The 22,938-nt window shown below is 40.0% G+C and overlaps 2 protein-coding genes across 6 annotated transcripts in view; one reads left to right on the forward strand and one right to left on the reverse strand.

The window, feature by feature from the left end:
* The window catches only part of hsd3b1 (hydroxy-delta-5-steroid dehydrogenase, 3 beta- and steroid delta-isomerase 1), a 48,996-nt gene extending 28,476 nt beyond the window's left edge, over window positions 1-20,520 (reverse strand). Inside the window, exons 1-3 of one of the 2 annotated variants that reach the window (XM_072585271.1) lie at window positions 20,326-20,520; window positions 18,967-19,106; window positions 14,558-14,661 (exon numbers count right to left, since the gene is read on the reverse strand). In XM_072585271.1, the coding sequence (XP_072441372.1) occupies window positions 14,558-14,612 (55 nt within the window). In that variant the 5' untranslated portion in view covers window positions 14,613-14,661; window positions 18,967-19,106; window positions 20,326-20,520. Of the gene's footprint in view, window positions 1-14,557; window positions 14,662-18,966; window positions 19,124-20,325 lie in introns of both variants that reach the window. The other variant, XM_072585270.1, reaches the window with a different exon arrangement.
* A 262-nt stretch (window positions 20,521-20,782) lies between these two features.
* tmem39a (transmembrane protein 39A) overlaps window positions 20,783-22,938 on the forward strand; it is a 70,721-nt gene continuing 68,565 nt past the window's right edge. For 2 of the 4 annotated variants that reach the window (XM_072585275.1, XM_072585272.1), the window contains exon 1: window positions 20,855-21,032. The gene's annotated coding sequence lies outside the window, so the exon portion shown is untranslated. The other 2 variants (XM_072585274.1, XM_072585273.1) reach the window with 2 other exon arrangements.

The raw sequence follows: 22,938 nt of genomic DNA on the forward strand, positions 1-22,938 counted from the left end.
TGGTTCCTTGACACCTCAACTTTTATTTTGAAATTTAACTTCCATATTGTGCTGAAGCTTGTCTTTCTGAAATTTAAGCACTGGTGCGTTGATTGTGAAAAATATTAAAATGTGGCTCCTCACACAAATGGTTAGACAAATCTGTGCTAAGACTACGTTAAAATAGTTGATAATAGATAAAGTGAATGGGCAAGGATTTGGTAAATGGACTATAATGCGGGAAAATGTGCAATTGTCAATTTTGGCAGGAAAAATAGGAAATGATTATTACCTAAATGGCTATAGTTTGCAGAGTTTTGAGATAAAAGAGCTATCTGCATGTCCAAGTATATCACTGGCAAATACCATGCAGATACAGAAAGAGAAGCATGAGGAGGGGGAGTGGCATTTTTGATTAAGGAAAACATTAATGCTTTAACTGCAAACGAAACTTCTGAAAATCTTCCAGTGAAAATATATAGATTGAAATTAGAAGTAAAGAAGGAATGATTACCTCAATCGGATTGTATAATAGATCCATAGAGGAAAATTGAGAAACAAATATGTTGAGAGATCTCAGATGTGTGTAAGAATAAGGTTGTAATAGTATCCCATTTTAATTTTCTAGAGATTGGCTGGGACTATCACAGTGTTAAAGGTTTAGGTGATGAAGAATGTTTTAAATGTGTTCAAGAAAATTTTCTTTATCAATATGTAAATGTAACCACTAGGGAAGGAACAAAACTTGACCTTCTCTTAGGTAATAAGACAGGGCAAGTGACTGAAATGATAGTAGGGAACACTTTGGGTCAAGTGATCATAATTCTATTTGTTTTAAAATAGTTGTGGAAAAGGATAAGCATGCCATAAAAAAATAAAGTTTTTAATCAAAGTAAAGCAAATTTTAATGGTATGAGACAAGAACTTCCAAATATCTGCAGGTAAAGGGACGTCAGATAAGTGGGAGACTTATAAAGGTTCAGAGTCATTACGTTCCTGTTAGAGTGAAAGATAAAGATGGTAGGATTAGAGAACAATGGATGGATAAAGACATTGAGGTTCTAGTCATAAGTAAAAAATAATCACGTATTAGATAGAGACAACAGGGCTCAAATGATAAAGAGTGTAGGGGCATTCATAAGAGGGAGATCAAGAGGCAAAGTGACAATATGAGATATGAAATAACTGCACAGAAGCCGGCATCACATCACTAAGTCACCTTTTATTTATTAGTGCACAGTACACTGGCTGTGGGCAGCCAACTCAGAGTCAGTCCTCACCTGAGGAGATTCTAATGTGTTGGTTATGTATTTTTTCTTCCTCATCTTATCTACTTGTTCTTTTATCTTCAGAGATCTGCAGTCATGCATTCCAAGGTCCCTCTGACCCTTTACACTTCTCAGTAACCCACCATTTATTTTGTATTCCTTGCCTGTTGACCTCCCCATATGTATTATCTCACTTTTCTGGATTGTGTTTTATTTGCCACCTTTCTACACACTTCACCAGGCCAATTATATTTGTCTGCAATTTCCAGGTTTATATTTCTCTCTCAACCATGCGGCCAATTGTCATATCTTCTGCAACATTAGATTAGATTACTTAAATTAGATTACTTATAGTGTGGAAACAGGCCCTTCGGCCCAACAAGTCCTCACTGACCCGCCAAAGGGCAACCCACCCAGACCCATTCCCCTACATTTACTCCTTCACCTAACACTATGGGCAATTTAGCATGGCCAATTCAACTAACCTGCACATCTTTAGATTGTGGGAGGAAACCAGAGCACCTGGAGGAAACCCTCACAGACACGGGGAGAATGTGCTAATTCCACACTGACAGTCGCCCTGGAATTGAACCCGGGTCCCTGGCACTGTGATAGTCACTGAGCCACCATGCCGCCCCAAGTTGTTGGAAGTGATTCTGAAAGATAGGATTTATAAATATTTGGAGGCAAGGAATAATTAGGGATAGTCAGCATGCGTTTCTGTGAGGGAAATCAAACCTGATTGAGTCTTTTGAGGAAGTAACCATCAAGATTAATGAAGAAGAGCAGTAGACATTACATGGACTTTAGACAGGCTTTTGACAAGGTTCTACATGGTAGACTAGTTAGTAAAGTTAGATCACATGGGATTCAGGGATCGCTTGCCAATTGGATACAAAATTGGCTTATTGGCAGGATACAAAGGGATAGTGCACGGTGGTTTATCAGACGGGAGGCCTGTGACCAGTAGCGTTCCACATCGATCGGTGCTGGGTCCACTTTTGTAATTTACATAGATTATTTAAACGAGAATACTGAAGGCATGGTTAGAGTGTTTGCAGATGACACAAAAACTGTTGGTACAGTAGACTGTGAAGAAGGTTATCTAGATTACAAAGAGATCTTGATCAATGGACTGAAGGCTGACAAATGGAAGTTAATTTGGATAAATGTGAGGTATTCCATTTTGGTAAAACAAACAAGGATAGGACTTATATAATTAAAAGTAGGTCCTTGGGTAGTGTTGTAGAACAGAGACCTAGGGGTACAAGTACATAATTCTTTCAAGTTTATATCACATATAGATAGGTTAAGATATTTAACATGCTTGCTTTCATCACACAGACCTTCGTGTATTGTTTAGTTTAGGATTATGGTCAGCATGGACTGGTTAGGTTGAAGGATCTGTTTCACGCTGTATGACTCTATAAAAGCTCTACATTCTATTTTCATATTTCTATTCCGTTTACTATCATATTCTATTTGTTCCTTTTTTATCAATCTTGTGATGACCCTCTACTAATTTCTAATGCACTCCCACACTTCAGATTGTTATTATTATTTGCAACATTGTTCTTCTTTTAATCTAATTGTTTCTTAACTTCTGAATGAACTACTGGTTGTTCTTTCTTCCTGAGTATTTCTTTTCAACCAAATGTACTTTTGTTGAATGTTTTACTTGTATCTATAAAGACTGTAACAAAGATAGCCAGGTGGACCTTATAGAATGTGAGTTCCCTGACTGGGGCTGTTAAATTGATCCAATCAGGCAGCCCTGGCTGACAAATATAAACAAGAGTATCACAGGTTCTGTTTAATCTGAGACTGATTCTCAGGAAACTGGATCAGTATCATAGAATCTCCAGTGTGGAAGCAGGCCACTCAGCACATCAAGTTCACATTGATCTTCTAAAGAATCTCATAACCAGGCACACCCCACTACACTATTCCTGTAACCTTGCTTTTCCCATGGCTAATTCATCTAAGCTAATTCATCTTGGATTGTGGGTGCATCCTGAGAAACCCATGTAGACACAGCAAGAATCTGTAAACGCCACACAGTCATCCTAAAAGTGGAATTGAACCTGGGTAGTGAGGCAGCAGTGCTGCACCAGTTTGTGAAGTATTATGCACATGTACATAAAAGGTAACTTGATGATGGGAGTTATTTAAATATTTCCCATTTTTCATTTCCTGCCATACATTTGTTTATTTATCAAGTAAATCATAACCATTTCTCCCCTGAATCCTCTGTAGCTAGCTTGAGGTTTAAGATTAAGATTTGTGACTGGAATTGCCAACTTAACATAAAATTCAAGAGTATTATGGTTACTATTTCCCAATGGATCTTTTGCTGCGACACTTTTAATTAACACGATTTTATTATGCAATGTTAGATTTAAGATAGGTTTCCTAATCAGTACCACGATGTGTTGGTTCAGGAGACAGTCACAAAAGCATTCTATCAACTCATCTCTAGGTCATTCCTTCCAATTTGATTGTGCCATTCTCTGTGAAGATTAAAAGTCTTCCACAATTATTGTGTTTTGTTTGTTACATATACCGACAGTTCCTCGACTAATGCTCTGTCAAACAATCTAACTACTTTTAGGGAACCTACAAACAATGCCGAACCAAAGTTTTCTGGTTCTTGTTATTCTTCATTCCCATAAATATGGGTGCCACTACATCCTCTTACAAAGCCAGCTGCTTTCTCACTAATATCCTGATGTCATCCTCTCCTATCGTGAAGTATTTAAGATATCTACGTATTATGAAACACAACAAATCGATAGGTTTTAGAGCCTGATCTCAGACAAGACCAATAGAAAGGAATGATCTGCAACCTTATCTGTCATTGCCAAGCTTCATAAGTTGAAATTGCCAAGTACCCAAAATAGAGGAAACTGAAGTTAGCAAATAGTTTGGGAATCCAAAAGTTATGAAGATCAAAGCAATGCTTATTTGTACTAATGTATTAGTTATATGTAAATTTGTTGCGCATGCTGTAAAAGGCAAATTGGCAGTATATTAAACACATTGAGCAATTCCAACACAAATGCACTATTGTTATATTCAAGGTGGCCTTTCCCTTCCAATGCAAATTCAGATAAGAAGCAGGCTTAGTGAGATAGTTTGTATTAACAAACTTATTTGGACACCTCTAAAATGATTTCCTCAAATTGATTTGAACATTTCTGAGCCTTCAACGAAGGATCAGTTCACCAGATTCAGGGTCAGCTTGTCAATTGGATACAAAATTGGCTTGATGGTAGGAGACAGAAGGTGGTGGTGGAAGAGGGTTGGTTTTCACATGAGAGGCCTGTACCAGTGATGTTCTGCAGGGATCAGGCTGGGTCCAATGTTGTTTGTCATTTGTAGATATGATTTGGATGAGAATTTAAGAGGAATGATTAATAAGCTTACAGATGACACCAAAATTGATGATATAGTTGACATTGAAGGTTATCTAAGATCACAAACAGATCTTGATTAGTTGAAGCAATGGGCTGAGGTGTGGTGGATAGAGTTTAATTTGGATAAATGTAGAGTATTACATTTTGGTAAAGCAAACAAGGGCAGGACTATCCAATTCATGTGTAATGCTGTTGAACAGAGACTGAGGGGTCAGTTTCATAGATATTTGAAACTTGCATTATAGGTAGGCGGGATGGTTAAGAAGGCGCTTGCCTTCATTGGTCAGACCAATAATTATAGTTGTTGGAACGTCATGTTGAGAATGTACAGGACATTGGTGAGGCCACTTTTGAAGTACTAGTTGCCCTGTTATAGAAAGGATACTATTAAATAGGAAAGATTGACCAGGATGTTGCCAGGAATAGAGGGTTTGTTTTGTAAGGGGAGGCTGGATAAGCTGAGAATTTTTTCACTGGAGCATAGGAGGTTCGGGTGAGCTTATAGAGGCTCATGAAAACATGAGGGGTATAGATAAGGTGAACAGCAAAGGCCATTTCCTGAGGGTGGGGGTTTTCATAATCAGGGGGCACATTTTTAAGGTTATTGGAGAAAGATTTAAAAGTGACCTGAGGGGCAACCTGTTCACACAGAGGGTGGTTCATATGTGAAATAAACTGCCAGAGGAAGTGTATGCAGATACAGTTGCAACATTTAGAAGACATTTGGATAGATGGATGAATAGGAAAGTTTTAGAGGAATATGGGCCAAAACCAGGCAAGTAGGATTAGTTTTATTTTGGGAAACTTGTTTGGCATGGACACAGTCACAGAGTCATACAGCACAGAACTGACCCTTTGGTCCAACTATTCAGGGCCAAACATAATCCCAGACGAAATTTCCCCTGCAACATATCCCTCCAAACCTTTTCTATTCATGTACTTATCAAAATGTCTCTTAAACATTGTACCACTTCCTCAAAAAAGTTCATTCCATACATGCACCATCCAGTTTAAAAGATTTGCCTCGTATGTCTTTTTTTAAATCTCTCTACTCTCACCTTAAAAATGTGCCCCGAGTCTTGAAAATCCCCCATCCTAAGAAAAAGACTACCATGAACTCTATCTATATCCCCTCATTATTTTATAAACTTCAATAAAGTTGACTCTCAATCTCCAACATTCCAGTGAAAAAAATCCTAGCCTATCAGCCTTTCTTTATAACACAAACCTTCCAGACCTGAGAACATCCTAGGAAATCTCTTTTGTATCCCCTCCAGCTTAATAATATCCATCCTAAAACTGGGCAACCAGAACTGGACGCAGTATTCCAGAAGAGTCCTCACCAATGTCCTGTGCAACTTCAACATGGCATGTTGGACCGAAAAGTTTGTTTCCATGCTGTACAACTCTATGCCTATTTATTTGCCTGTATGTCAACGTTAGAGGTAGTGACATAGCAGTATTTAGTTGCCTGGTTTTCTCACTGTCATTGCACTAGAGACAGATTAGACTGTGACTTTTACAAGACTGCGATAGTTGCAGTTACTTTCTTCCCTTCCTTCTCCTCACAAAGTGTCCTCTGAACCACAGGAGGTACTGATTGAACCTTATTACTAACTTCTACTTTGGGAGTTCGATGATGTGCTCCACAGTTTAGTGTGTGCCTCAATGGTTCTGATTTCATGTGGTGGAAATACGTAAGGTGATCATTACCATGCATGGAGGGGAACAGCCCTTGTCAGTGAGTAGCTATCCCATTTCTACCTTGGCAAATCAAAGTGATGCTTTTATAGGATGATAGGCATTTAGTGAGATGAATTTTTTGATGTGATTATACAACAACTAAACAGTAATCAAACAATAGCTTTTGCATACTTTTGGTACGGAGCACCTGCCAAGTTACTTGCATACAAGGACAGCACGGTGGCTGAATGGTTTGCACTGCTGCCTCACAGCACCAGGGATCTGGGTTCAATGCTGACCTTGGGTGACTGTGTGGAGTTTGCATGGGCTTCCTTGTGTGCTCCAGTTTCTTCCCACAGTCCAAAGATATGCAGGTTGGATGGATTGGCCATGGTATAGGCAAGGTGACAGAATAGAGTATGGCTCTGGGTGTGTTGCTCTTTGGACAGTTGGTGCAGACCTGATGGGCCAAATGGCCAGTTTCCACACTATAAGGATTCTCTAAATTTCGCACCATTGGTAATTCATTATCCTGACAAACTGACTTCTTGTTTCTTCTTGGTCTCGCCTTCTCAGGGAGACCTTCTCCTTGTTGTACCTTCTGTTGTTTGTTCACTGGGTGCTGGGACAAAAATCTGGACTTTCAACCTTACAACAATGTAGGTTTAACTGCACCCCAGGGACCACAGAGGTAAAAGGGGACTCACTGTTACCCTCTCCAGTCCAATTAGAGATGGGCAATAAATGCTGGCCTTACCAGCAATGCTCACTCCTCATTAACATTTTTGTTTGTTTTATCAGTTTTCAACCATTACACTTAAATAGGTGCACTGCCAATATGGATGGAGTGAATTTTTGAGGTGATAAAACTGGTACCAGTCAAGTGGATTGCCTGAGTATTGTTGGAGCTGCATCATCCAGACAAATGGTTTGTGCCTTGTAAATTGTGGACAGGCGGTGGGAAGACAGGAAATGAGTTACTCACTGAGGATTCTCATTTTCTGACCTGCTTTTGTGACCATTGTATTTAACGGCTATTTAGTACAGTCTCAGTTTCTGTTCAATAGTTACCCGGAGAATGTTTGCCATTGTTGAATCCTCTATATTATGATGTTGAATGTCAAAAGGAGATGATTAGATTCTCTTTCATCGGTAATTGCCTTGTGTGGTGTGAATATTGCTTACTATTTGTCAGCCCAAGCTTGAATTTCATCCAGGTTTTGCTGCAGGTGGACAGGCAGTAGGCTAGAAGAACACAGCAAGCCAGGCAGTATCAAAGTCAACATTTCAGATATAACCATTCTTCAGGAATGGAAACTTGGGTGGGAGAGCTGCAGATAAGGCCAGTTTTGGGTAGAAAGAGAAGCGAAATGGGGCTGTAGTGATAGGTGATTACAGGTGGTGGGTATGACCTGGTTGGTCAATGGGAGGAATGAATCTGGTTGGTAGCTGCAAGGGTTGGTAGGTGGAATAGAAGGGAGGAGGAGAGGCTAGAAAGGGAGTCAAGGAATGAGTGGTTTGAAATCGGAGAATCAATGTTGAGTTCTCCGGGCTATAGGTTGCCCAAGCGGAAGATAGAGTCATAGTCATAGAGACGTACAGCATGGAAACAGACCCTTTGGTCCAACTCGTCCATGCCGACTAGGTATCCCAACCCAATCTAGTCCCACCTGCCAGCACCTTGTCCATATCCATCCAAACCCTTTCTATTCATGTACCCATCCAAATGCCTCTTAAATGTTGCAATTGTACTAGCCTCCACCATTTCCTCTGGCAACTTATTCCATACACGTACCACCCTCTGCGTGATAAAGCTGCCCCGTAGGTCTCTTTTATATCTTTTCTCTCTCACCCTAACTATACCCTCTAGTTCTGGATTCCCCCACCCCAGGGAAAAGTCCTTGTCTATTTGTCCTATCCATGCCCCTCATCATTTGATAAACCTCTATAAGGTCACCCCTCAGCCTCCGCTGCTCCAGGGAAAACAGCCCCAGCCTACTCAACCTCTTCCTATAGCTCAAATTCTCCAATCCTGGCAAGATCCTTGTAAATCTTTTTTGAATCCTTTCAACTTTCACATCTTTTCAACAGGAAGGAACCAGAATTGCACACAATATTCCTAAAGTGGCCTGACCAATGTCCGGTACAGCCGCAACATGACCTCTCAACTCCTGCACTCAATATTCTTCACTATCCTATCTATCTGCGACTCCACTTTCAAGGAGCTATGAACCTGCACTCCAAGATCTCTTTGTTCAGCAACACTCCCGAGGACCTTACCATTAAGTGTATAAGTCCTGCTTAGATTTGCTTTCCCAAAATGCAGCACCATGCATTTATCTGCATTAAACTGCATCTGCCACTTCTCAGCCGACTGCCCATCTGATCAAAATCCCGCTGTAATCTGAGGTAACCTTCTTTGCTGTCTACTACACTTCCAATTTTGGTGTCATCTGCAAACTTACTAACTCTACCTCCTATATTGACATCCAAATCATTTGTGTAAATGATGAAAAGTAGTGGACCCAGCACCGATTCTTGTGGCACTCCACTGGTCACAGGCCTCCAGTCTGAAAACCAACCCTCCACCACCACCCTCTTTCTTCTTCTACCTTTGAGCCGGTTCAATATCCAAATGGGTAGTTCTTCTTGTATTCCATGAGATCTAACCTTGCTAACCAGTCTCCCATGGGGAACCTTGTTGAATGCCTTACTGAAGTCCACATAGATCACATCCACCTCTCTGCCCTCATCAATCCTCTTTGTTACTTCAAAAAACTCAATCAAGTTTGTGAAACATGATTTCCTTAAGGCGTTGTTCTCCCAATTTATGGTCTGATTCACTGTGGCAACGGAGGAGACCAAGGGTGGACATGTCTGAGACGGACTGGGAAGGGGAATTGAAATGGTTGGTGACCGGGAGGTCAGGCTGTTCTTTACGGGCCCGGCTAAGAATTTCAGCGAAGTGCTCCCTTATTTCACATTCAGTCTCATTAATGTAGAGAAGACCACATTGGGAGCACCAGATGCAGAAAACTATGTGGAGGTTAGTGGTGTGGAAAGTGATGACAAAGGGGATCCTGTATTTTATTATGTTTGGAAGGAAGGATGACTTAGAACAGTGGAGCAGGGAATGGCGGCGATTTGGTGGAGGGTTGTCTGGAAGACAGAGGGGGGGGGGGAAATACTTGTTTAAAATAAGTGGACATCTGGCATGCTTGGAAGTGCTTGAGAGCAGATATGACAGAGATGGAAGAATTGGGAAAACTGGATGGAGTTTTTGCAGGATACTGGTTGGAAGGAGGTGTAGTCCAGGTAGTTGTTGGAGTCTGGGTTTATAGGAAATGTCAGTCCATAAACTGTTGCCAAAGATGGAAACGAAGAGGTTAAGAAAGGGGGGGGAGGTGTCTGAGATAGAGGGAAAGCTTCAGTATCCGATGAGCCATAAATGTATTGAATGTTGTACAATCATCAGCAAATTCCACTCTTCAGACCATATGGTGTAACAATTGAGCTACTCCTGCAACCTGTTTTGAGCTGAGATGTTGACCTTCAACAACCATAACCATTCTTTTTTGTGTTAAGTAAAACTTCAGTTATTGGAAAGTCTTCTTCTTGATTGCTATTAGTTTAAATGCAATTTCGCTTGTGCCACTTGGACAAATACCGCATTGATGATAAAAGTACTCTCATTCTATCTCTGTGATCATGTCTGCAGTTGAGGGAACCCAAGTGGAACCGAAACTAAGTATCAGTAAAAATGTTGTTGTTCGGTATAGCACAAAGCATATCTTTCACACATTTTACGATAGTTGAGAGCAATCTAATGGGATGGGAATTTGATAGATTGAATTTGTCTTGCTTTTTGAGGAAGGATATACTTGCAAATTTCTATATTGTAAGCCCATGTGTAGCAGTATGGTTCAGTTTGGCTAGGGGTACAGTTGGTTCTGGAGCACAAGTCTTTAGGATTACGACAGAGATGCTGTCAGGATCCATACATTTTGCTGTATCAAGTGTCTTCAACTATTCCTCAACATCACATAGGGTGTGTTAATGTGTTTGGAAAATGGCCTTTGGGGGCCAAAACCTGCTCATCATGACTGGTTGAAGATAGTTGAAAATGCTTCAGTCTTGTCTTCTGTTCTGATGTGCTGGGCAAAACCATCATTGAGGGTGGGAATGTTTGTGGAGACTCCTTCTATGGTCAGTTGTTTAATAGTCAATCACCATTGTGTGATCACTTTTTTCTATCACATACTTTTTTTAAGCATGCATGCTGTCTAATACTTACTTTCATCACCTCATATTTAGGTATGCCTAGTGATGCTGCCAGCACATTTTCTTGCTCCTTATTGAATCAGGGTTGATACCTAGGATGGTAACGGTGGAGTGTGGGATATAAGACGCTTTGAATTTGTAGACTGTGATGGATTTCAATTCTGCTCAAGTTGATGGCCAATCTTCATCTATGCTGTGTGGCAGTGCAGCTGTTCTGAAGGAACACACACACCTGTCAACATGCCAATGTATTAACATATGGTTTCAGAAGTCACCGACATGCGCAGACCTGAGAAAAAATTTACAGTGAATGTAGTTGATGGCCTACACCACCTCATGGATGCCAGTTTTGAACTGCTAGATGTATTCGAAATCTATTCCATTTAGCACAGTGGTAATGCCATACAAGATGTGTACAAGTACACACTGTACCACTGTCATTCCTGGTGCCTATGACAATGATGAGCAGTCCATCCAATTTGGTACAGTAAAGGTCATCACAAAGGGCAGTTAAGAGTCAGTTACTTGGGATCTTGGGTCACAGGTAGGCCAGACTAGGTAGACACAGCATTAGTGAACAAGGAGATGACAATCCAGACACTTGGACTAGCTTTAAATTCAGATTAATTAATGAGTTGAATTTTAATTCCATTAGCTGCTAGGGTAGAAACTTAACTTGGCCTTGGAGCATTGGTCAGGGCCTCTGAATTAATATACCTCTAACATTACAACACCACTTTCCCCCACGTACAAACAATGTTAAACTGTTTGGTATTTATGTACTTTGAGTTGACATTGAACAATTTCTCCAAATCTGCTAAACTGAATTCAACTGTGATTGGCATGTCAAATGATGACATTCTGAATAACTTCATACAAGGCTGTCAGCAAGGCTGAATCTTTTTGTGCTATCCAAGTGTTTGGATGTGCATTGACATAAATTTAAGTGAAGTAAAAATAAAATGACAATAAATTATATGAGAGCTTCTTAATACGTAAAATTTAGAGACGGTATTAATTGTTCAACTACCATTTAAATCATTGCTCAACAATGTCATTTAGGGAAGGACAGTGCCATCTTTACCTGGTCTGGCCAACATGTGACTCCAGACCCACAGCTATATGGCCGATTCTTAATTGTCCTCTGGGCAATTAGAAATGGGCAATAAATGCTGGTCCAGGTGGCGATATTGTAATCCAGTTACTGAAAGCAATCTTAGCAGGACTTATACACTTAATGGTAAGGTCCTAGGGAGTTTAGATTACATTACAGTGTGGAAACAGGCCCTTCGGCCCAAGAAGTCCACACCGACCCGCCGAAGCGCAACCCACCCATACCCCTACATTTACCCCTTACCTAACACTATGGGCAATTTAACATGGCCAATTCACCTGACCTGCACATCTTTAGGACTGAGAGGAAACCGGAGCACCCGGAGGAAACCCACGCAGACACGGGGAGAACGTGCAAACTCCACACAGTCAGTCGCCTGAGGCGGGAATTGAACCCGGGTCTCTGGCGCTGTGAAGCAACAGTGCTAACCACTGTGCCACTGTATCGCCCATCAACACTGTTGCTGAACAAAGAGACCTTGGAGTGCAGATTCATAGCTACTTGAAAGTGGAGTCGCAGTGATAGTGAAGAAGGTGTTCAGTATGCTTTCCTTTATTGGTCAGAGTATTGAGTACAGGAGTTGGGAGGTCATGTTACGGCTGTACAGGACATTGGTTAGCCCACCATTGGAATATCGCATGCAATTCTGGTGTCCTTCCTATCGGAAAGATGTTGTGAAACTTGAAAGGGTTCAGAAAAGATTTACAAGAATGTTGCCATGGTTGGAGGATTTGAGCTATAGGGAGGGGCTGAACAGGCTCGGGCTGTTTTCCCTGGAGCGTCGGAGGCTGAGGGGTGACCTTATAGAGGTTTACAAAATTATGAGGGGCATGGATAGGGTAAATAGGCAAAGTCTTTTCCCTGGGGTCAGGGAGTCCAGAACTAGAGGGCATAGGTTTAGGGTGAGGGGGAAAGATATAAAACAAACCTACAGGGCAACTTTTTCACACAGAGGCTGGTACACATATGGAATGAGCTGCCAGAGGAAGTGGTGGGACTAGATTGGGTTAGGATATCTGGTTGGCATGGATGGGTTGGACCGAAGGGTCTGTTTCCATGCTGTACATCTCTATGACTCAATGAGTAAAAAAAATATAAATATTATATGAAGGTGGTTTTAGGTACATTCCTGAAATCCAAAAGAAATATTAAAAATTATACTTAATGAGAATGTACATTCTTCCAATCATTAACTTCATTTTTCATGCAATTTATTCAGTTATTCAAACAATATCATCTGCTATTACCAGCTATTTACCAACTTATTACATTCAAAGCTCTGATAGGTCTTGTTCTTTGAATTTCGTCCTTTATAGACATTAAACAGAAGTTTGGAGATTTGATAAATAGATCGTCAAGAGACGTACAGCACTGAAACAGACCATTCGGTCCAACTCATCCATAGCAACCAGATAGCGTAAACTAATCTAGTCCAATTTGTCAGTACCTGGCCCATAACCCTGTAAACCCCTCCTATTCATATACCTATCCAGATGTCTTTTAAATGTTATAATTGTACCAGCCTTCACTACTTCCTCTGGAAGCTCATTCCATATACACACCAGCCTCTGCATGAAAAATATGCCCCTTAGATCCCTTTTAAATCTTGCCCCCTCACCCTAAACTTATGCCCACTCGTTCTGGACACCCCACCCCAGGGAAAATACCTTGTCTATTTACCCTATCCATGTCCCTCATGATTTTATGGAAGTCTAGGTCACCCCTCAGCCTCTGACACTCCAGGGAAAACAGCCCCAGCTTATTCAGCCTTTCCCTATACCTCAAACCGTCCAACCCTGGCAACATCCTTGTAAATCTTTTCTGAATCCATTCAAGTTTCACAGCATCCTTCCAATGGAGGGAGAACAGACCTGCAAACATTATTCCGAAAGTGACCTAACCAATGTCTTGTACAGCCACAACATGACCTCCCAACTGTGATTACTAAAGGAAAAGGAGGCAATTTACTTTATATGGACTACAAAACTAAATGGGATGACTGTTTGTATAAAACTACAAAGTGGGTCAGAAACCTTGGGGACCAAATCTGATGCCATCCCTCCTTGAAAAAGACATTAGGAACCTGGTGCAGGTTTAAATTTTACCTATTGTTCCTGGTATAGCAAACATGGCAACTTTAAGCCTAGTAATTTACAACTGGCAATCCAGTTAGCTCTAACCATTCTGCTGCATGACTGCATGCCTTGGTAAGAGATGCAGCACCAATTAAAGCTAGCCTGCATTAATTAATGCTAGCTGCATCACTTACAGGACAGGCGCATTGTGGTTTGAGCAGGTCCTGGAAAACATTCTTCAGCCGAGACACAAGAATGGGAGGATGGTAACATTGGAAAATGTCAGCTGACTTGGATGTGTTGGTAAGGAGTAAAAATGTGTTTTATCCATGTGGTGTCATGAGGCTGATTAAATTTTCAGAAATTTTCAGATAGCTGTGGTACTCATTGACTGAGACTTAAATGAAATGGTATTAAATGTTTAATGACCTAACACTTGGTCAATATCAGTGAGAGTAACTTCAAACACCATCTACCATCAACTGAACCACTAGCTTCAGATATTGCTCAATGCAACACACCCCTGTCAGTCATCTATCAAAAATCCATCAAGTACGACTCAGAGCTCACACTTAAAGCTTCACATCACATAACACTACTGTCGTTTCACACTTCGCACACATGACTGGATATTGAACCTTGATAGTCACACTACCCAAACAGATTGCATCACATGGTTTGGCAAATTTCTATCCCTTCAGCAGAACAAGGCAGCACAAAACCAGATACCAGCAATGTTACCTCCCAGAATGACTTGCACTGTCTCCTCCACGTATATTAAATAATATGTGCACATTTCCCACTCTTGTTAATAACTGCTGCCTCCAGTTGTGTGTCACGTTCTCCTGCAACAGAAAAGAGAATATATCAATGAGTGAATGCAATCTGTTTCACTGATGTGGCTGTTATTGATGAAGAATTAACTTTATTATGCAAGGTGTGAGATGGTGTTTGAAGCTCAAAAATGCTAAGCATGCAAGGTTAAGATGGAGCATATGAATATTACATAGGAACAGGAATACTCCACAAGAACAAATGGCAAAAGAATCAAAGACAACATCACTTAAAATGTACTTAAATAACAAGTGTTAAGGATCTGGAATGTACTGTCTGTGTCTAAGGGGAGTCAGATTCAACCATGACAGTAAAAAACAAAATTGGTTCAGCATCTGAAGATAAAAAGAAAACTATAAGTTAAGGGAAACAGCGAGAAAGAAGGACTAAAACAGAAGTTGCTGGAAAAGCTCAGCTGGTCTGGCAGTATATGTGAAATCAAAAATTAATATTTCGGGTCTGGTGACCTTCCTTAGAACTGAGAAATGGTCACCAGACCTGAAATATTAACTTTGATCTCTCTTCACAGATGCTGCCAGACCTGCTGAGCTTTTCCAGCAACTTCTGTTTTCGTTTCTGATTCACAGCATCTGCAGTTCTTTTGGTCTTTAGAAAGAGAAACTTCTTCATTTGCCATTGTAGAGAGGTGTAGCAGGTTAAGAAAAATCACAGGCAGAGAAAGGGGGAAGTAGGAAGAAAATCTGTGACAGTGTAGAAGACAAGAGACGTAACGATGGTACAAAATGTTGTTAGTACAAAGTGAGATGGTAAGAGGACAAGTGAAGAACAGAAGTCTTAGCAATATCAATGGAAACAACAGAATCAAAAACTGTTGCCATTCTAAAACAAATGGAAACTTCAAAACTACAAGAGTAAAAAACAAAAACAAATGATTGAGATTGGGATTTGAAATTGTTAATATTGTATACAGAAGGTTGCAGATTGCCAAATCAAAAAGTGGACGACTGTTCCTTTTTTCCTTTGTAAAATGCCTAGGACAGAAAGATCAGAGTGCTGTTGGAAGGTCAATTGAAATGATAGGTGATTGGAATCTCAGGGTCATGCTTGTAGGCTGAATGGAGGTGCTCCACAAAGCAGTCACACAATCTCTGTTGGTCTTGAAATGTACAGGGATCACAGTATGAGCAATGCTGTATGAACAATACTGTACATTAAAATGTAACAACGAATAAATTGCTGTTTTACAGTGTTATGAACCGGGCGAGACCCTCTCAAAATATTTCAAGAAAGTAGCCCAGACCCTAACTTTGCTAGTTGTTTCAAGCAGGTGTAATGTAGATATTCCACGAGTGATGCAGCTGCCCAACCACTTATTTTTAAACAAAACAGAACTTATTTGCAAGATTACTAAATGAAACACAAACAAAAGAGAACAGAATACAGAATAACTTAATCTATCTGAAAAACCAAAGAAATTATCCCAACTTAATGATGCTGTTCCAAATACATGCAATTCCCATAAACAGCCCCTTGCGAAAAAAAAGGAACAATCCAACACAGGTTCTTACAGGAGAGATGTCAGATAGAGGGAGGATCAGCATGGACCTGCTTATTTGGGTACAGCAGCTTCACAACTGACTGTCTGCTAAAACCAAACCAAAACAGAGAAGAGCTGAGCTGGGAGAACTAGCCACTCCCCTTTCATTGTACAAGTGTTCTTTTAAAACTTAAAAGCTTCTTCAAGTAGATGAACCCTAAAGATTTTGGAACCAATGTCTTTAGAATCTCCTGAAAACAAAACCCAGGACAATAGACAGTTGAGAAGGAGACTTTGAGCTTGGTATTGGCGTTACAACATTTCAATGTTTGTTACCACTAATGTATCGGAGACAATCGTATACACTGATCATAATCCTTTGAAGTTTATGGAGAAATTTAAGGACTGTTTAGTTGGAGCTTGTTGTTACAGCCATTCAGTTTGAAAATTGTACATGTAGCAGGACAAGAAAATGTGATTGCTGATGCAGTGTCGAGATGTAAATGAGAAACGGAGTCGTTCAGTGGCAGGAGCAAAACAGGCTGAAGCAAAATATAGTACAGCATGTTTGCATGATTATTGTCGGTGTACTGTATATGGGTGTTGTAGTGTACTAACAATTTAAGATTAAGGGTTTTTAAACTCAACCCATCTTTGGATATCGATGGGCTTTTTTTAAAAGGAGGTGTGATGATGAATATTCAATTTTCTGGAGAAATACCTGATAGGTCTTTCCATTTTCTCATAGTCTTCCTATAAGAGCACATCACTCGCATCTATAGACACCTTGAATGGCTTTGCATAATTAGGTGTGGCTAACACTGGGGCAGTGGTTAACACAGCTTTCAGGCTGTCAAATGCCTTCTAACAGACTGCTGTCCACTGAAACTTCTTGCCTTTCTTTAGCAATTCAGAGAGTGACGCAGTCACACTGCTAAAAATTGGTACGAATTTTCAATAAAATTCACTCAATCCCAGGAATTATAGTATTATGCTTTTTGTTAATGGTTTGGGAAGCTCCCCAATTATCTTTGTTTTCCTTTCCATGGGGTTATTTGTCCATGTCCAAAAACATGGCCCAGGAAGGTGATTTGGGCTTTGGCAATTTCACTTTTAGCCAGGTTTATCAAGCTTGTCTTCCGAAGTCGATTGAACAATTCTGATAAATATTGCAAATGTTCCTTCCATGTGTGACTAAAAATCACCAGGTGATCAATATAAATTACACAATTGGGTAATGTGGAAATGACCTTACTCATCAGTCTCCAAAATGTTGCTGGTGCACGTTTCATACCAAACGGCATGATTTTAAACTGATACAGTCTATATAGCATTACAAAAGTCGAAATTGTCTTCGCTCTTTCGGACAAAGATCCATTCAGTATCCTCTGAACAAGTCCAACTTCAAGAAAGATTGCTTGTCCCACCTTTTCAAAACAGTCTTCCAAACGCGGATTTGGATGTGCATCCGTATTTGTAACTGCATTGAATTTGTAATAATCCACACGTAACTGCTGAGTACCATCTGGTTTTGGCACCATGACTATGGGTGATCTCCAGTCACTTCAACTCATTTCAAAGATGTAATTTTGGAGCATCTGTTCAATATCCTTTTGAACCTGTGACAATTTTAGAGGGCTATGCCTATAAGGATGTTGTTTAATCAGTACAGCATCGCCTATATCTACATTATACACAATTAGGTTCATAGCTCCCAGCTTATTTTCACTTATCTCCCCATGAGATAGTAATAGCTTTTTCAGGTCATTTCGATTTGTAACTTAACAATTTTTTCATAATCAATTTTAGCGGTCCTCTCATCTCATGCCCAAAAGCTAATTCAAATAGACCGAGTTCGGTAGATGCATTTGGTACACCTCTGATTGCAAAAGTAGAAATGAAATCCCCGTATGCCAATTATCTGGAGAGTCTTGACAATAAGCCCCCAATAGATCAACCTCAGACATTTCAGAACCTGTGTCTTTAGGACTGAATGAAAAACAAAAACATAACCTTGTTAAAGGAGCAGTACCATCACAACAGGGAAGGAATGTTTAGGGCTCCAGATGGTGAGAAGGAAGGTGGTGTTCCAGCACTTGCACTTGTGTGGGAAACAGAGGATTTACTGGGGGATATTAAAGGAGGCAGGCATGTCATTGATCTGGAAAGTTTTTCTCTTCACATCTGCAGATTTTGGAACTTGAGCAACAGCTGACCTCACAGTAAACTAGCAAGTTTCAGAGTTATTTGGATAGCATAATTATAGATATGGTCCCCACACAGCATAAGGTATGGAGGTAGAACGAGAATGAGAGATCACCAAGCATATAAGATAGATCAGGCAGATAACACAGGAATCTCCTAAGCCCAGCTCATTCTCCAACTAGCATTCAGGCTTGAATACAAGTGGTAGATCAATTGGGAGTACAGCCAGAGCTAAATTCAGCCTCAAAGCTGTATATTAAAGCAGCAGGAAAACTGGAAAAGTAATAATGATAGATGATTTGATGAAGTACAGAGAACGTATTTGTGTCAAGGATATAAATCCAGGATGGATGTTCCATTCCTGTCTGAATCAAGAATGCAACTGAGCAGATGCAGAGTACTGGCAGAGGTTATGATCCATAGTGATACTTTCAACATGGGTAGTAAGGTCAATGATACCACACACAGACTTTGGAGATTTAGAAAAGAAATTCATCAGAGTTAATCTCCAAATAATTCCTGGCATTATAACTCAAAATTATTCAAATATGGGAGAAAGCAGAAGAATGCTGTAGAAATAGTGCAGAAGAGATTTTGTCTGAAGGGCTTTTACCTGCAAAGTCGATTCTCCTGCTCCTTGGATGCTGCTTGACCTGCTGTGCTTTTCGAGCACCACACTCTCAACTCTGATCTCCAGCATCTGCGGTCCTCACTTTCGCCCAGGAGAAATTTAGTCCATTGTTGGCCCATATTCTGGTTAAAAATGATACCTATACACACCATTACAGAATTGGTACAGGGCATGAGACCATTCAGCCCACTATCATATCTAAATAGAGCCTAAACCACTGTCCTTCCTGATCAATTTAATGGTGCTTTTAGGGAGAGTTTAAATTAACATGGCAAAGGCTGATAAACCAGATCTAACAGTACAAAGGAGAAACAGGTTGTGCAAAGAATTGGGAGAGGCAGTTATCATTAAATTAAGATATAATGAAATGTTACATGGCTCAGGAATAAAAGTAATAAGTTCTAGGAAAGGTTTACTGTGCATGTTTGTGAACACAAAGTGTGGTGAAAATATTAGGTTGTCAAGCTACAAGCACAGATAACCACAGGGGAATATGATGTTGTGGTAATAACAGATATTTGGCTCAAAAAGCAGGAAAGTTACTTTAACGTCTGCAGTGAGGGTGTGTTGGACAAACATGAATTAATTAAGGAAAACCAACACCAGTTTGATAAATGAAAATTGTGAATTCGAGGGTTTTTTTGATCAGGTAACAGAGAGGGTTAATGAATGTTATCCACTTGATATGGTGTACATGAACTTCGAGAAAAAAAATCGATTCCACAAAACTAACTTGTCAGCCAAGTTAAAGAGCACAGAATAAAAGAAACTACCAGCATGGATACATAATTGACTGAGTTCTGGAAAATATAGAAGAGTAGCAAACAATTGATTTTTGGAATGCATAGTGATCTTCCTCAAGGTCAGCCTCACATAGTTGGCTTTTCTTGACTGATACTGATGACTAGGTTTGGGTATCTAGGGTACAGTTAAAACTTTGCAAACAGCACAGAACCTTAAAGTATTGCAAAGTAATACATTTCAAGAAGAGTAGCTGATAAAAGAAAATCAGTGCAGTGATATCTCTGGAGTCTGGACAGAGTAGGGAAGAGGGATAGCAGAAAGGTTGAGAATCAGACGGCGCAAAGCTTCAGTGACGAAGAAAAGAACTACTCAGCAAGTGCTTTGAACCTGGAATGCTTTAGCTGGACATGTGGCAGAAGCACATCTTATCGGGCTTTTTCAAAAGAGAAACGTATTTTCTAATCAATGTACCCAGCGATGTTGTTACACACCTCTGGAGCAGGTGGTATTTGAACCTTAGACTGTCAGATCAAAGGTATGATTTAGAGTCAAGGTAATCACTGCGACTCAGGTGGCCGCTTACAAATATACAACTACCTGGGGATTGGGAAAGGTAGCTGAACCCCTGCTGCAGAGAGCCATAGTGAATACTATGAGCTGAATAACCTCAGTCTGCACAGTAACATTCCCCCTGCAACATCCCGCACTTCAGCTATTTACTTGCTCGTTGTTTTCTGCGCTGTTAATAAGGATCTTAAACTGATTGGTGCCCAGTATCTCGTGCGCGCTCCCACCAATCAAACCAGCTCGAGGCGTAACGGTTTCCCCCCTGGGCCGGAACCCCACCCCCAAAACAAGGCGCTCTTCTGGGGGCGGGATACGCCTGCCAATCAACACGAAGCTCCACCCGCTTGAGACCACCGAGGCTCCGGCACTGCTTCCGCTCGCCTGGGTTTCGCTGAGAGGAAATACAAACTTAACTACCGGAAGCGCACTCCAATCATTGCATATCTGACCAGTAAAAGTGTGGACAGCACTATCAGTCATTGTGTTCACCAATCAATGTAGGCATAGTAAGTGGGGTTTCCGCTGTTAAGTTTGGTTGCAGTGCAGTTTAGGTACCGCCACGTCGTCCAGCTGTTCGGTCTGTGGTTGAATTTAAACAATTTTTGGGAGGGGGTGGTTATCAAAATTAATGTAATTTTTTTCCCCCCTCTTTAGGAAGCTAATGTTTTCGTTTTGATTGAGTGGTATGGTCCAGAATCGATCGTTGTGAAACGGTCTCATTCCCGGAACATTGATGTGTAAGTGTCTAGAGAGCAGTTCTGTACTGCATGGTGTTACTGTGTTTAAATGATCAAAGAATATTCTTAAAAACTTTCAGTGCTTCTTTGCAGAGCTTTGTCAGTTTTTTCTTAATGCAAAATTTTGCATTCAGGATCCAACCAATTGTATTTTTTATATTTTGGTGGCATACGTTTCTTGCAACTTATTTTTATTTTTAGTTTTTACAAGTTGTTTATTACCAATTAAATTTGTATAAAATCATCTGCTTTATTTTAACGAAATTCTAGCCATTCACTAACTTATTATGTTCCACTAGAGTTGGCAGTGACACAGCTGCAGTTTTAACCCCAAGAATTATACCTGAAGTAGATTATTTTTCTACCATAAAGTGAGTGGAAGATAATATTATTTTGGGAGCTGGATCAGCCTGTCACTGAAATATAACAAAAGGGGAGCTAATATTATACAACAGTGGGTGCAATTCCCTTTATTTTTCTTCCCCTCCCTACTTTGGTTACTATGAGATCTCAAAGTTGGTTCATAGATTAGATGCAACAATTGATGTTAATTACAAAAAGTATATAGCTTGGAATGAACTATTTATCTCCCAAACTGGAATGATGGGGAGGGGAAAGGATATTATGAAAGGTAGCTAGGATGATGTTTGGAATGCAGTGTTATAATGAAATGCTTGAAAAGCTGGCTCATTCTCACTGTAGTGAAGGAAAATAAATGAATTTAATTCATTTTTCAAAATTCTGAAGAATTATTCATCAGTTATTGAATTGAGTATCAATGGAGGATGGACTGAGAATTGAAAGTAGGAGCATAACTGTTGAAAATGTCTGACCACCTGTGTTGTTATTAGAATATGCATTATCACAAGTAAACTTTAAAATGGTTATAATGCAGTAAAGGCACCTTGATTATATTTGAGCATCAAGTATATAAAAGCTTAAACTAGACTGAAGAACTAATATTGGAGCTGACAGGCCTAATTGTCTCTTTGTAATTTCAATAATTCTATGAAAGGACTGTTTCCTATTATTTATCACAATATAAATTTATTTTAAAATGTGTAACCAAATTCATTTGACTCAATGTTTACTAATGCAAACAATTGTGTTTTGTGCAAAGAAATGGAAGGCCTGAAACAGTATGCTTTGTATTATATCTTTTGGGTTTGTAGCCATAACACCACCAAAATAATATTTATAAGTTGGATTCTGAAAAGTTGCCTTTCCCAATGTTACACATCATTATTTTTATACTTTTATAATTATTAGGTCAGTTCAAACTTTTGTAGTTTTTCTTTCGTGAACATGGATTGATCTTTACTGTATTGAAGTTTTGTAGATGCTGTTAAATTTTATTTCAACTGCCTGATCATTATCTGGAAGTATCATTGATTGATTGTCTAGATCTTGAGCTGCTCTAATATTAGCTGATCGTTCCAATCATTGATTATATTTGAATTTCCAGTTTGAGGGCATTCTTCACTCCACTCCTATGCTTAAAAATGATTTGAGTTTTAATTTGTGGAACAAGAGGCAACAGAGTCAAACTTTAAGTTTGGACAGTTGTTTGTGTTCATTCTTGAGTACCTCTTTTATAACTGCTTTGTTTGTAAGTGAAGCACTGTCTGTAGCAGATTGGACTAATACAGACTGGTGGTGATTCCAGCACAGAAGGATATCACCTGTGATGGCTTGCTGAAAGAACAGTTTATCTAGTCCCATTCCCTGCTCTTCTCTCTGACACATTCTTTGTTTTCTAGTTTTTTTTTTACATATTCATTTTGTGGGATGTGGGTGTTGCTGGCTGACCAACGCTTATTACCCATCCCTAGTTGCCTTTGAGGAGGTGCCTTCTTGAACCGTTGCAATCCGCCTGTTGCGGGTTGACCCAAAATGCTATTAGAGA

This window comes from Chiloscyllium punctatum, chromosome 15, assembly GCF_047496795.1.
Source record: "Chiloscyllium punctatum isolate Juve2018m chromosome 15, sChiPun1.3, whole genome shotgun sequence".
Classification (NCBI taxonomy): domain Eukaryota; kingdom Metazoa; phylum Chordata; class Chondrichthyes; order Orectolobiformes; family Hemiscylliidae; genus Chiloscyllium; species Chiloscyllium punctatum.